Source organism: Excalfactoria chinensis, chromosome 3 (assembly GCF_039878825.1).
Source record: "Excalfactoria chinensis isolate bCotChi1 chromosome 3, bCotChi1.hap2, whole genome shotgun sequence".
NCBI classification, from domain to species: Eukaryota; Metazoa; Chordata; class Aves; order Galliformes; family Phasianidae; genus Excalfactoria; species Excalfactoria chinensis.
Genome location: NC_092827.1, coordinates 53,686,451 through 53,702,076, shown reverse-complemented (window position 1 = coordinate 53,702,076; position 15,626 = coordinate 53,686,451). Strand labels below are relative to the sequence as shown.

Sequence of the window (15,626 nt, the reverse complement as noted above, 5' to 3'; positions counted from 1 at the left end):
ACAATCAACTGACCACTACATCATGATGCTGTCCAAGCTGATGAAGGCTTGAATTTCCAGAATCAGGCCAGAGAAGAAGACAGTCTTTCTCTTGCAACACGATAATGCCAGCCCCTCTACCAGTTTGAAAACGGTGGAGTGAACTGCCAGTCCTGGCTACGCTGTCCTACTACACCCACCATATAGCCCAGACTTGGCACCCCTTGACTTCCATCCACTCAAGCTGATGAAAGATGGGCTCTGTGGGCAACATTTTCCTAGAAACAATGCCATCACAGCAGCTGTGAAACAGCATGCATGTTCTTGTCCATCACTGACAAAAATGCATGTATAATGGCAGAGATCATGCTGAAAAATAGCTTTCTGTAGCTGAGAATTTTCTCTTCCAAATAGTGTTATTGTGCTCTTTGTGCATGTTGCAATTTCTATGGAAATGAATAGGAGGCATTACTGTCAGAGCAATCTATGCATTATGGTAGGTAAAGAAATCTGTGAAGAATGTATGTATTTTAAACAAAATTAGATTTTCTGTCACTGTCTGCCTCAGTGTGTTTTGTTCACCTAGACAGTACGATTTTTACTATATTTCACTGTGTGCACTCTTAATTGTTCTCTTTACAATGACTGCTTTCATGACACCCAGCAAGCCAAAAAAAAAAGAAAACTTGTCCTTTGGCAAGCTCTTCACTACTATATGGAAGTTACCTACAGATTAGATTTGTTGGAAGCTCTTTAAAGCTAAACAGCACTAAACAGTTAAATTACATTCTCATCTCAAGTTAGAATTAATTTAGTTCATTATCAATAATACTACTTCCTACAAACAATTTGGTCACAGTTTTGTTCCATAATCATAGAATGGCCAGGGTTGAATGATCATCTAGTTTCAACCCCCCTGCCAAATTCAGGACCTCCAACCACCAGACCAGGCTGCCCAGAGTTACACCCAGCCTGGTCTTCAATTCCTCCAGGGATGGGGCATCCATGACCTCCCTGGGCAACCTGTTCCAGTGTGCAATAATGTCAGAACTATGACAATATGATCACATGTATCAGTGAAACTCCCAATCTCCAGGTAACAAGTTCAAATTATAAACTGAAATAACTCACTTTATGACAGCCTGGAGCTTCTCACAGAGCACAGTGAGGACAGATACAACATCATCACAAAGAGACTCAGTTGAAGTACCTCCAAAAAGGACAAAGATGAGAGGCATTACATATTTGCAGTGGGATGACAACCTCAATCACTGCATGGACTTTCAGAGTTAGTCAAAGCTTATAAACAAAAAGCAAGGCAGCCAAAGTTCAGACAGGACACAGAAGAAGGATTCCTAGCATGGAAATCGATCTCCATATAATGACAAAGCAGTAGTATTAAATCCAGAGAGAGCATTGATGCTTATGTGCATTTAGAAAAGGTTAGCTGAAATTCAATTCAGGTAATAGAATAAGCAAACAGTAACAATAAAAAAGGAACTAGCTCCTGTTCTTCTCTGGGGAGCTAAATATCTCAGCAGCTCTCCATACAGTTTGTGTCTCATCCAGAGATCTTAAAAGGGGATTGTTGTTCACTTTCAGTATTTTAGCCACCATCCACACAAGTTTTCCTGCAGAAATCCAGTGAGAAAATTCAAAAGCAGGGAATATTTTGAACAATCAGGAAAGGCAGTGGATGGTAAAATGGAATGAGAGCAGAAAAGCTCTCGTGTAAGGTTATAATTTGGCAAGCATGAACTTTGCTAGTAATGTGCTTTCAAAAGCTGCCATTATACAAATGCCATCCCTGGCCCAAAATACAGTAAACACGGCCATTTCCAGATTCTATATCCTTCTCTATGAGTCTGCTTCAACCTGGGAATCCACTTACTAATTCTTTCTCCAGAGCACTGAAACACCTTAATTACATAAGTTAGCACTATGAAACAACTATTTATAACTATGAGGAAAGCTATGCTGTTAACATGGCTCAAATGAAGACACTACTGCTAATATCAGGAGCTAACAGGCTGTTTCAGTTCTTACCACATGCAACACAGACAGTAACAAGCTACGAAGAAGGTAAGAGATCCTGAAGAAGGAATATCTGTCATTTCAACAGCCATGTGCTGATGAATGGAAAGTGAAGAATTAATAAGCTGGATTGGAAGGAATCACTAAAAAAGTTGTACCGATACCTTGACTCTTGAATTTCTGCAGGACCTCATTATTTTCAATTGTCTGTTGAGGAAAGACAGATGTGGTATAATCAGTGCATGTGGTAGAAAAGCCACTGTACAAGCAGTGCTTTAGCAGCAGAGCTTTCTTATACAAATCCATGTCCTCTATCTTTATTTCTTTGTTTTTGTTTAAGTGAAGCTTTTGCATTATATTCTCAAAAATGCCTCAAGAAATCTTTAAACAATCACTCAAATTTAAGAAATGCACATCTCATTTAGCTGAACTGGGATTAGTAAATTCTTAGGGGATTTCCGACATCTACAAAAACACAGTTATAACTAGGCATGTAGGTCTCGGTGCAAATAACTGAGAAAAAAGCACAGCTCAGACTTTACAAGATACTTAGAAACCAAAATCCTCTGAGTATTGGAGAGTTTATCACACCATCATCATTAATATTACAGTGCCAGTACACAGATTAATGACTGTCAGGAAGTAGAAATGACCTCTAATATCATTTGGCTCAGCTCTGGTATAGGATTCCTCCTATCAATGCAGTTTTCACATATCTTTACCTACTCTGCATTTAGAGCAGAACTAACAAAATTCAAATTTCAAATCCAAATTCGAGTTCTAAAACAACAGTTTTCTTTCTCTCTTTTTCCCTTCCTCCCTTTCTTTCTTTTTTCCCTAAGTATTGTGGCTAGTAAAATGAACCTACTTACCACACAGGGAAGATAACTTCAAGCAAACCTATGAGTTTAGTTCTGCATTTACTTATTAGGATGAAAACAATCTACCCCAGCAATCCCAAACAGAAGTGGTCACATTAACCCAAAACAGGTACAGGGAACATAATGTGCACAAAGACAGTTCTCAAAGTTTTCTAATTAACAGTTATTGACCTTTACAAATAGTACTTTTTTCTTTATATAGGAACAATTATGCACAAATGTAAGAAGCCAATGTCATTTCATTGACACCCAGAACACTTACAGTTTTGCTGACAAAGTGCTGGGATTTCACTCAAGCAGCTCTTGTGGATTTTAATAATGCAACAAACAGAGCTAATATTTTTGCTAACAGCTGAGCAGACAAAGGATTTAATTAAATTACCTTCATTATAAAAGAGAAGCAATAAAAAACTCAATTACACTTCCAACAGATAAGAATTTGTCTGGTTGGTATAAATATCTGTAACGCAGGATATTCTGGTGAAAGATTTTCCACAAATCTCAGGTAAACAAGCAAACAAAATAAAAAGTAGAAAAGGAAAAGGTCAGAACAGTCTGACATCAGAGCAAAGCCTCTTTTGCTTAAAAGAATGAGAACAAAATGCAGCCAAGTAGGGCTGCCAATGTGAGAGTTGTCTTCCTGATAGACTGCTCTGAGGCAGGCACAAAGACAGAGCCCAGCAAAGTTTCTGAATGGTATTAGCTGTGGAAGTCTGTAATAAAATTCATAAGGCACAATAAGCCGGTATGATGCACTGCATTCAGAGTAACGTAATGGTACACAGCTATAGATATGGAACCAGTCGTTGATGCCAGAAGGCTCACCATATTTTCCTGCTTTTGTCGTAACTGTAAAGTCAAGTCACTCAACATTTGGCTGAGGGTTGCCCGCACAGCGGTGTTAATGCTCCGCTGGTGACAGCTAGATACATATGTTTCAATGCAAACCTGATGAGGAAACAAGATAGCAATATGTAGATATTAACCGCAACTTACCAGTAACACACATAAAGAGGATATCAAGACCTCTTGCATGCAGATAGTCAGCCTTCCTTGTTATTCCACATTGCTTTATTAGCACATGAAAAGCTTTCAGCAATATGGGTATCTGAGTAAGCAGCACCGAGAAGTAATATGCAGCTCATTAGTCAATAAGTCTCACAGCTGCAGGAATGGTAAGGCAAAATTGGCAAAAATCTTCCCCTTCTGTCAAACCCAACTGAGTTTGGCACTTGCCTCACACTTAAAATAACTTTAAATGTTAGTTTGATTGTTCTTTTCTAGAGACTTATTTGTAACTACCACTCTGCAAGTCTGTATTTTGTATAATGTAAATACACTCCAATCCTTAAAAATTGTTGTTTTTCTTATATAAGTATTCACCCCCCTTTTTTTTTCCCTGTAATTAGCATAAGGGCGAATAGTGCCTCATGAATCTGGTAGCCTTCTATGACACAGTGACCATATTAGTTTACAGGGGAAGATCAACTGATGTTACCCACCTGAACATCTCTAAGGCCTTTGACACGGTCTCTCACAGTACTCTGGGGAAACTGGTTGCTCATGGTCTGGACAGGTATACCCTTATTTGGGTAAGGAACTGGCTAGAGGGCCGTGCCAAGCGGGCAGTGGTTAATGGTGTTAAGTCCAGCTGGCAACCTGCTACAAGTAGTGTCCCCCAGCGGTTGGTACTGGGGCCCATCTTGTTTAATATCTTCATTGATGACCTGGATGAGGGGATTGAGTGTACCCTAAGTAAGTTTGCAGATGACACCAAGTTAGGAGGTGGTGTTGATCTGCCTGATGGTAAGGAGGCCCTTTGGAAGGATCTGGATAGGCTGGATTGCTGGGCTGAGGTGAATGGGATGAGGTTGAACAAGGCCAAGTGCCAGGTCTGGCACTTTGGCCACAATAAGCCCATGCAGTGCTATAGGCTTGGGGCTGAATGACTGGATGACTGTGAAGAGGAAAGGGACCTGGGGCTGTTGGCCAATGCTCGGCTGAACACGAGCCAACAGTGTGCCTGGGTGGCCAAGAGGGCCAACGGCATCCTGGCCTTTATAAGAAATAGTGAGGCCAGCAGGAGCAGAGAGGTAATCATCCCCCTGTATTCAGCCCTGGTGAGGCTGCATCTTGAGTACTGTGTTCAGTTTTGGGCTCCTTACTACAAGAAAGACAGTGAGGCCCTGGAATGTGTCCAGAGAAGGGCAACAAAACTGGTGATGGTTCTGGAGCACAAGTCTTATAAGGAGCAGCTCAGGGAGCTGGGATGGTTTAGCCTGGAGAATAGGAGGCTGAGGGGAGACCTCATTTCACTCTACAATTTCCTGAAGGGAGGCTGTGATGAGGAGGAGCTTGGCCTCTTCTCCCAGGCAACAAACAGGACCCGAGGGAGTGGCCATGAGTTGTATCAGATGAGGTTTAGACTAGACATAAGAAGAAACTTTTTCCTCTCAGAGAATGGTCAGGTACAGGAATAGCCTGCCCAGGGAGGTGGTAGAGTCACCATCCCTGGCAGTATTCAAGAGGCATCTGGATGAGGAGCTATGAAATATGCATTAGTGGTTTTCTGTAGCTATGGTAATGGGAGGACGGTTGGACTAGATGATCTTGTAGGTCCCTTCCAACCTTGTCATTCTATGATTCTATGATCTGAAAGCATCTATATGGCTTTTCTTTCTACAGAAGATACTACTGTGATATATCATAAGTTACATAAATGGTTGTCTTTTAAATACTGGCAATCAGTCTAAAGACTCCTTAGCTGGGAGAACCCCAGTGAGAAGCCTGCAATGAAAGAACATCAGTGCATCATGTAGTTCCCAGATCCATGTCCAGCTGTTAGCAGTTTTTTGATACTGTGCTGTGACCAGAATTCTGCTGGATTCTTGCTTCAAGGTGTTACACAAATAGCTATCCAACGCATAATACAGCTGGGATCCAGGGAATAGGACAAATTACAGTCTCTGTCCTTATTCAGATTTTTCTGGGGGGAGTTTTCCTACTGAACTGCTGTAACCACTGTAAGTTCTTAAGCTACAAGATGAGTAACAGCCTTGACACAGCACCATACAAGGGACTGAATCAACAATATGTCTGAATTCTTACTGCTCTTTCTCAAGATTACAACTCCTTCCCAAAACAAAGGATTTTATTGATCTTGAGAGCAATTTGCTTGTGAAAGTGATTTTGTAAGTTAAAAGAAAGGACCAGCTATTCCCAACATTCAGTTACCACCCAAACTCCAGTGAACAAACAATCGTAAAGCCTATTAACCACAGTCAGGGAGGCCAAACCATTCCAAATGCTGTTGAGCTGCTGGACAGGGAGGACCAATTGTTCTCGACTTCTTTTTCTAGAGTTCCTGAATTAATTGATGGAATACCATTCTCAGAGATAGACTGACTTTCTGGTAAGAGCATGGTTGATATCATCTTTTTCTCCCACCTCCCCATGTCTGCTAAGGAGCAGCAGTACTGTCCACTTGAGCTCTGATCTTATGGAAGGCATGCTTTCTAAAATGGCTGGGCAAGGTACCTTTTGAAAAGCCACTGATGAAGGAGTGCCAGTAAAAATTCGAGAGCTCAGGGCCCCAAGGAGGTATGCAATGGACATTTTGATCATTTCATGCATTCGGGGACTTCCAGCTCTATTGCATGCAAAACACAACTAAGAGCAAAACACAGAAGGGTTAGCTAATGGAACAACAGAATCAAACAAAACAAACTTTCAAAATGTAGATGGCAGTAACAAATGCACACATGACAAACAACAGTCAGAACACAAACTACACTTTCTTGTAGTGGTCCAGGCAAGCATGAGAAGTTGCACACAGCAAGATTTAATCTGTTTTCATTACTAATAATACTTAAACTATATAATGTCGTACTCTTCATGTTGGATGCTTCATTAAATTTAGGCTGAAAATATTCACCAAGATTCATGGTGCCATTGATTTATATACATTAATTGAGAATGCAGACAGTGCAAAACAACCAGGTGGTAGCCCTCTTTGTCACAGTGAATCCCCAAATAGGGGTTCACCAGTAACACAGGCAGCATCTTTTCAATCCTGCAGTAGCTACTGCTTTGCTACAGAGGGCAGGCTAGGAAAAGTAAGGGACCTGGAAAGAAATGCCAAATAGCAGGGACAGTGGAGTGCATAGCTCCTCTCTGCCATCTTTCCATTAGAGCAAGTCTAAGCAAATGCTGAACTCAGAAATCATTATCTGTACTGAGTCCAACTGATAAAGTCTTTACCTTATGTAAAACCTGGCTGAAAAGAACCTGAGGAAGCACGTATGCACTTGAAGGGATTTGCTAATTAGAAAGAGGTAAGCATTCAGTGAAACAATATTTTCTCAAGGATTCCAGGAAAAATACCTGTACCTCCAAGCATACCAAATAAAAACATCTGTGTTCTCTACCATGGTTCATTCTAATTCTCTAGGGGATGTAAAAGTTCTGTTTGTTTTGATGGCAAATCTTATCAGCACTCATCAGGGATCTTACGCATTTCAAAAGAAAAAGTGTCATTGTGGTAACCCATACCACTATACTAGCAAGAATTTTTAAGGGCTGGGATGGACTTTTTGGGAGTGAACTGCAAATACCAACAGCAGCAGAGCTCAACTTCAATATATGAAAAGAATATTTTCAGGATGTTTTAAATGAACAGCAGGTCTATTGTTATCCAGACTTACAGAGAGAACAGAAAATATGATTTCTGATACAGTTAATAGCACACAGAACATGACCATCTTCCTCTGGTCTGTGCTGAAATCAGAAGGGTTTAGAGCCATTAAATGCTTTTCCCAGCTAGTATTTTGTCTACGTCAGAGTTCTTTACTTGCAGCAGAGATGGACTAAGTTGAATCAATCAGCTTATTCCCTGCATGTTGAAAAGTTTGCTTAGAAAAACTGCAGCAAGGAAACAATCTGTTTTCTTCTATTCAGGATGTTAACTTAAAGAGAGCTTAGTAAAACTTAAAACAGTCTGACTAGCTCTAAATACCAGTTCAGCTCAATCTTGCTGCAACCTTGACAGGTGGACTTACAATAACTTCCAAAAACACACACCACTCACAAAATTGGAAACCTCACATAGCAAAAAGAAACCAAGGGGTGACTTGGGCAGAACATCTGTTGAAACAAAAAAATTCCCCCCACAAATGGTAAAAACTGAGAAGGAACTCATCTCTAAGGCTTTGCATACACAAATTTCACTGTGAGTCTACCAAGAAATATTTAAAGAACCCTCTTGCTGTGGTAGGGGCTGAAATACGTCAATATCAACTAAAAAGTCTTTATTTTCAAAAACAACAATTAGCATATACATTGGGAAGAAATGGTATGTAAAAACTGGAAGGATACATACGTCATCCTCATATTACTCCATGGGTATTAGCTGCCCCCTACTTTAACCCAACATAATCTCAGAAAACATTCTATACATGGCTGTGTGTGCTGTGCAGGAGGAAGCAGAAATACTCACTGCATGTATGTTTTTCTACAGCCAAAGCTCCTCTACAGCTAAAGACTTTCAGACTAAAATCTTACTGAAAAAAAGGGGAGATATGCCTAGTAGCACCTAAATAACACCACATACCAAGAGGCATAATAAATCCGTTACTTGGAAGGATTAGGAAAAATACACACAAAGCTAACAGGGCATATTGTAGCACCTTCACTGGGAAGGTATGTTATTGTCTACACATCCCTCTTCATTAAAACTCAGTAGTTTTTAGGGTTGCACCAGGGAAGGAATTAGCATAATACTATGTTATTAAGAAGACAAGGACATTTTCCCATAGCAAAATGCAAAGCAAAATAAATATGAGAAGTTGTATGTTACAGATTACACCAGACAATTTCAAAATACGTGCCTTCTCATGCGAGCCCACCAGCTCTGTACAATTTGCAGCTATAATTTTGTACTAGATATAAAGCAGTATGAGTCCCTAAGATGGCAGCTGTGATTTGGACTACTTCAGATTCAAGCAGGATACACACAGAAGACACAGTCTATCTGGAGGGGAAACATTAAATAGCTCCAACAATGGTACAAATAAGGCACTTACCTCAGCAATCTTCAACACTGAGCTCCCATTCAGTTCAAATGTGGAGGTATATGTTATACAGAGCAAGACCTTGAATCAGAAGAGAGGAAAGAAAGAAAGAAAATTTGAATTCCATCTGTTATTGCTTCTCTTCCCCATTCATGCATTTTCAGCTACCTCTGTTTCCATTCTTAGAGTAGATGTCAGAAGCTTTGTAGCACCATGCTACTGGAATAAAGGAGTTGGCAATATCAAGGTGCTTAAGCAAGGTGAAGCCCCTGAACACTCCTCAGTACTAGATCTCTGGGAGAATTTTCCTCTGTGCAGTTATTTTGCACCATAGGAGAAAAATCCATTACTAGGAAACAAGCATTGAATAATTTTAGGATAATCTGAACTCTACACACAAGAGAATCTCTGAGCGTTATCTGTGTGCTCTTACATGTACAGACAAAGTGCCTGCCCATAGATTAGTGCATCAATTTTCTGTAGGACATAAATAACCTTCACATTTTGACAGGCAGTATGAAAAGCTTCTACCCATGGAAATACATGCTATCTTTACAATTATTTATTTATTTTTAATTATTATTCTTTACTTTTTCCAGCAGAAGAACTGAACTGCACTACAGGTCATCACACCTTATCCACAATATATTTGATTGCATTTTTATAATGCAAAGAAAACACCAGTCAGGGTCTTGTTCCTATTCTTAGGAAAGATGATTCTACAGCCAGAAGTGTTCCAACCATTATGTAACAACAGCTTTATATAGTTTGTATATGATAACTAGTCCTGATTCTCACTCAGTTCTTTGTAAGTAGATGCTGTCAGATTTGGACAAATGCTAGAGGTAATGAGAAATGAAAAGGACATGCTACTCTTCTGAAGTACAACGTTTGTGTCCTATCATCTCTTTTTTACATATTTGGCATTTAGCTTTAGAGATAAACAGTTTCTAAGCCAACTTTCTTTACAGTTTTCAAAATCACAGAAACATACAAAGTTATCTGCCAGACTCTGCATATTCTTGGCTTACTTCACTTGTTACCATATTCCCTTACAAATTGTTTCTAAGATCTGGAAGATGGTCTCTGACCACGCACAAGACTACCCTCAGTTATGATTGCTATCAGCACTGCTGCAGAGCTCATTTACAGTCTTGGCTACATTCCAGGCACTTAACTCATGTTTTCCCATTTCAGTGGAACAGGATGACAGCAGTTTTCTGAGATTACTGGATGAAAGATGGGATTAAACAAACAAACAACCTTTAATCATTCAAATGCACTACAAACACTGATTCGCCAGACAGTATACCCCTGTGGTGGGTTAACCTTGGCTGGCCCCCAGGTGCCCACCATGCTGCTCTCATTCCCCCTCCTCATCATGACAGGGAGAATATGTGATGAAAACCTCATGGCCAGGGTAAAGACAGGGAGATTGCTCACCAATTACTGTCAGTTAATTTAATTGATTGAAAATTAGTAACAGAGTAGGATAGTGGGGAAAAAAAAACAAACAAACACAAAATTCAAACTACCTTCCCTCCCTTCTCCCCAGACTCAACTCCCCCAAGCAATGCAGGGGAAGGAGGAATGGAGGCTGCAGTCAGTTCGTAATGCTTTATCTCTACAGCTCCTTCATGGTCACTCTTTGCCTCTGCTCTAAGTGGGATTCTTCCCCTGGGATGCTGTCCATCTTGTACCAATCATGTGTGGGTTTCCCACAGGCTGCAGCTCTCCATGCACTGCTCCAACACTGGCTCATACTACGGGACCCACCCTTCAGGTACTGTTCCAATATGAATCCACACAGATAGAGCTCCCCCAGCCATTTCCCATCATGGGCTCCTTTCCACAGACTGCAGGTCCTGCCTGGGCTGCTCTTATGGGGCTCTCCATGGACTCTATTTCCTTCAGGACACGTCCACTGCTGCACCTCAGGCTCCTCCATGGCTGCATGGGGAGATATCCATGTGGTGCCCATAGGCTGCAGGGGGACATCCTGCTTCTCTGTGGGCCTCTCCTGGGCTGCAAGGACCTTCTGCTCCACTTCTGGATCACCTCCTGCCCTCCTTTTGTGCTGACCTTGGGGGCTGCAGGGCCGTTTCCTCGCATCTCACTCCTCCCTTTCACAGCTGCTGTGCAACATTTTTTGCCCTTTTGATAAATATGTTATCAATGAGGCACAACCAGCATCACTCACTAGCTCAGCTCGGGGCAGCAGCTGGCTTGTTTTGTCACTGGCTCCTATCTAACACAGGGCAGCTGCCAGGCCCTTCACACAGAAGCCACCACTGCATTACCCTACTACCAATGCAAATCCAATGCAATCCCAGAGGCTGCTTAATTGCTCTTGATACTAATTCAAGCAGTCTATATTTAAGAAGTTAAGAAAAGAGACTTTCTTATGCATGGGCACTTTGTTTTCACAACCAATTGTAGCAGAAGGGAAAAAAATATATATTACAAAGCAATTCCTAGTACCACCTTCACTACAAAACAAATGCAGAGCTTCTGCTCTGCATTACTGTGGTGAAGTCTTAATTGGTATAGACTCTAAAGCAACATTTTGTTTGTAGAGGAGCTTAGATAACTGTAGAGATAGTTTCAAAATCACACAACCTCTAGGATGTTATAACTAGCTTGTATTATCTTGCAAATGCCTGGATGAGATCAGATTTCCGTAAATGGCCTACCCATAATGAAAACATTAATTTTAATTACTGTTGAAGCTCTGCCTGTCATAGAACAAGAAATACGATTCCCACTCCCTGGAGTCCCAGGATATCAATTGTAGTACAAGACTGCACACACAAGCAGTTTTCACAATAGGTAAGAATGAAAAAAAAGTGCTTCTAATAGTACACTGAAAGTCAGTAGACACAAAATGACTCACAGTATTTAAACTGCGATGGACTTTACCATGTCTGTTTCAGAGAGATCTCTTACAGAGGGAACATTTTAGGTTGTGAGCTGCCAGCCAAGTTTCCCAAATGCTTAGTACATATTTGTAGTGTAAGGCAATCATCACACTGAAGAGCTTATCTGAACTCAACAAGGGGTGAAAGCAAGCAGTGTCCCCAAGATAGCGAAGGAGGGCAAAGGTACAAAGCTTAAAAACAATTGTAATCTACAATGACAAAAGGACGCTTCATCAATTCACTGCATTTAAGTGTGCAGGTCCAATATAGAAACACCAGTGACAATTTTATTCTTCCAGCAAAGTCCCATTAGTGAACATCCTTTGCACATCTGTGTCTCTTCTAGCTGGGAAACATGCAGCCACTTTAGACCTGAGAGAGCTGAATTTCGCAGCCACTTCTAATCTCTTTATGGGACTCATAAAATCAGTCTTTCCTGACTCATTTTACACGTAGTCTAGTAAAATTGTACACAATATATGCTTGAATGATTCTCAAAACTTTCTCCCCCAGAAGAGTGAAAACAGAAAGCAAGGCAGGACTACCCATCTTATTTAATAATCTGACATTTAAAGCAGTCATACAGTATTTCTGCAAAACAGAACAGCTGATGTCTTTGAACTTGGCAGAATAGCTACTAACGTGGCCATGTTACATTCTTTGACTCTGAAGGAAAACAAGGGCTGAAGAAATGAAGTGCATTAATGAACTTGTGCACACGGTATCATCATGTATCACCATACAAAACACAAGTAGTTTTTAATTATGAAGAGAAAGGAGACAGTGTCTCCCACGAATCAGTAAGCCCACGAAAGGCCTTGTTATCACCAGAAACTGATGCTGAGCACTACACACACACCAGGGCTTCAAACAAAAGGGTTGTATCTGCTATAGAAGAACCTCACAAATTATCAGTGGTGACATGCTGAATGCTCCCAGATGACCATGCTCATTAGTTCACTAGACTAGAACAGAACAACTGCTGAGCACTATTTATGGTGCTATGAAACCAACTGAAACTTTTGCATACGTAGTATAGCTGTACAAAGAAGTGATTTAAAGCAACTGCTTAACAGATATTTTACTGACTTTCTTAACAGTTCTGACAGTGATTTGGTCTTCAGAATTGTAATACCTAAGAAGGAAGGTTTTTCTTTAAAAATAAAAAATAGGCTGACTAGACCTGCTAGGATTGCATTTCCCTGCACTTCAGAGGTTACAATGTATTTAGGTATACTGCACTACCTCATGAGCTAGAAGACAGTTCAGCTGAAGATGCCAAGGTTCTACTGGTCCTTTACTCATGAGGAATGACATTTTAAAGAGAGATTCAAATAGTTCAGTCTTGAAATAAGTGCTTTTGGGTCTGCTTGCTCATGGTGCTGGAAAACTCCTTTAAAATAGAAGAGGCAGTATTATGTATGAGGAAAAAAGTGAAAAATAGGCAAGGGGAAAGTGTAGAGGGATGAAAAAGACTATCAGTAGTAGGGGGAAAAAACAAGAGGGGGGGGTGGAAGCACTATAATCTTCAGTAAACAATCATAGCTGGCTGCAAGGGAAAGATGAAATGGCAATATATGAAAGTTAAATGGTTTCTGTACTTGGCTTTGTGATCAAACTTTGTGGTTTACTTCCTTAACAGCTAAGTGATCCCCAAGTTTCTTGATATACATCTAAGACTGAAGCCTGTAGGAATGTGTGTTTCCCCTCTAAGCTGAACAGCTGTTAGTTAAGTCATGCTTTCCAGATCTGGAGACCTGCCACTTTCCATATAGCACAGGGAAATCTGCAGGTATGGCTCAGAGACACACTGCTTGCATATGTGGCCTGGCACAGAACAGCTCAGTGATAAGACTCCATCATTGTTGAAGTTCCCCCATTTCTCCTTTCTGAGTAAGTTTTTCTTAAAAATCAGCACTCATGCAAAAGATGCCAGTCACGAGCACTTGAAATAACAAATAAACCTGCAAAATCTATGCATTTTATTTATTTATTGCTCATTGTCTTACCCATGTTAGAGACTGAAGGAGGAGTGACCACATAGGGCTAAAACTGCTGCCCTCTTATCCTTCCACTCTTCTGTAACTGTTATGGAGAAAGCTCAGATATTTAACTCAAGACTACGATGGTCAGACACCAGAAAGTGGGGGAGGAGGGGTTGCAACTTTATAGGAATATCACAATCTTAATTACGAGTACTAGGTATTCATTACAGTCCTAATTAATTCAGGAAAGAATGAGCTAATGTTGAAATACACAAGGTAGATCACCCAGTTCATTGGAATTAACCTGATTACCTAAAGTTAAGAATTAAAAAGAAACAGAGAGAAAGAGAGAGAGAGAGAGAATGAACCCAAGAGAGTCTGGATTTGCAGTTGGCCTACATTGCAACAATTAAAATTATGGAAAGGTTGAGCAGGGGAGCCACTAAAAACCCCATCATAGCAAGATGGGACTGACTGCAGGAAAGAATCCTGTGTGCACAACATTATGCAGGTTTTTGCAGACTCCTCACTTTATGGATGCAGACTTAGCACATCTCTGAATTATGGACCGGACAAAAACCTGTTATTGCATATTGCTCACATCAGGCACCACTGTTACGAGAAATAATGAACACATACTAATGAAAATTTCATCTGCAAATTCTCAGCATTTTCTTTTCTTTCTTTTTCTTTTTTTCTTTTTACTATTTTCTTGTTCTTATTAATATGCATTTTAAGCAAGTCCTGCATTAAAGCATGAAAATAAAGGTGGACATTAACTTTTTGCTGTATATGAAACAGGTCCTTCCCTGCTCATAAAGAGAGAAGAATGCAATTTGTATTTCAAGTGATGTTGAAAGATGTTCCCAATAACACAGTGCACAAAATGTACCAAGAGAGGAAAAAATAGCCTGAAATCACAAAATTATTCACTAAAATGTATTAATTAACAGCAACTATTAGTAATTAGATTGCTGATTCACATTCACCAGTTGTAATTTTACTGCTGTACCAATGAATGCTCATTTGTAAATGTGCCCTGGAATCTATACATGCCATCTCATGAAGAGGCAGTATAGAGAGAACTTAGTCTACATACACATTCTTAAATCCAAGTTGTTTCAGTCCAGCTATCCTGCCCATTTGACTGCACAAGTCAAGAAAAAACAACACAGTTGCAAATTATATTCTACCAAGCAAAAATCAAGGCATAAGTGGAGAGATATATTTCATAAACATTAAGCTTAAAACAGTGGGAGGATATCCTCATTTGTGAGATCTTATTGTGTCCATCAGCTCACTTTCCAGCATCTGAGGTAAATAAATCCAGAAAGACCAAGATTTTAGACTCCTGTTCAGTCAACATTTCAGATCAAACATCTTAGAACTACATTTCAAATGCATAGTAAATTTTTTCTATCACAAATGGCCAAAGGAAAAAAACCAAACAGCTCCTCTTCCCTTCTCCCTTACTGTCTTGGAATAAGATAATTACAAACATTCAATCTAAAACCAGCATTTCAGAGGCAGAGCTATTTGATCAATTCCACCTGCCTTTACAGAAGCTAATTTTCATCACACAACTCTAATCCAGATTTCATTTCTGACTGTAGCCAAAACCAAGAACCGAAGTCCCAAAAAGAGCTATCTAGTATTGTTGCTGGAGAGCTCCCAAATGCTGTATTAATGCATCAGTGAAGAGGTACAGAGAAAAGATTGCTGTAACACAGCATATTTAGCAAGGGTTCATTAAATCTCATT

General features: G+C 40.2%; 1 protein-coding gene across 2 annotated transcripts in view; it reads right to left on the bottom strand.

Annotated features, from left to right (window-relative positions):
* ARFGEF3 (ARFGEF family member 3) overlaps nucleotides 1-15,626 on the bottom strand; it is an 81,938-nt gene that overhangs the window by 42,589 nt on the left and 23,723 nt on the right. For both annotated transcript variants that reach the window (XM_072330699.1, XM_072330700.1), the window contains exons 5-8: nucleotides 8,975-9,043; nucleotides 3,720-3,842; nucleotides 2,178-2,220; nucleotides 1,111-1,189 (exon numbers count right to left, since the gene is read on the bottom strand). In XM_072330699.1, the coding sequence (XP_072186800.1) occupies nucleotides 1,111-1,189; nucleotides 2,178-2,220; nucleotides 3,720-3,842; nucleotides 8,975-9,043 (314 nt within the window). The remainder of the gene's footprint in view (nucleotides 1-1,110; nucleotides 1,190-2,177; nucleotides 2,221-3,719; nucleotides 3,843-8,974; nucleotides 9,044-15,626) is intronic.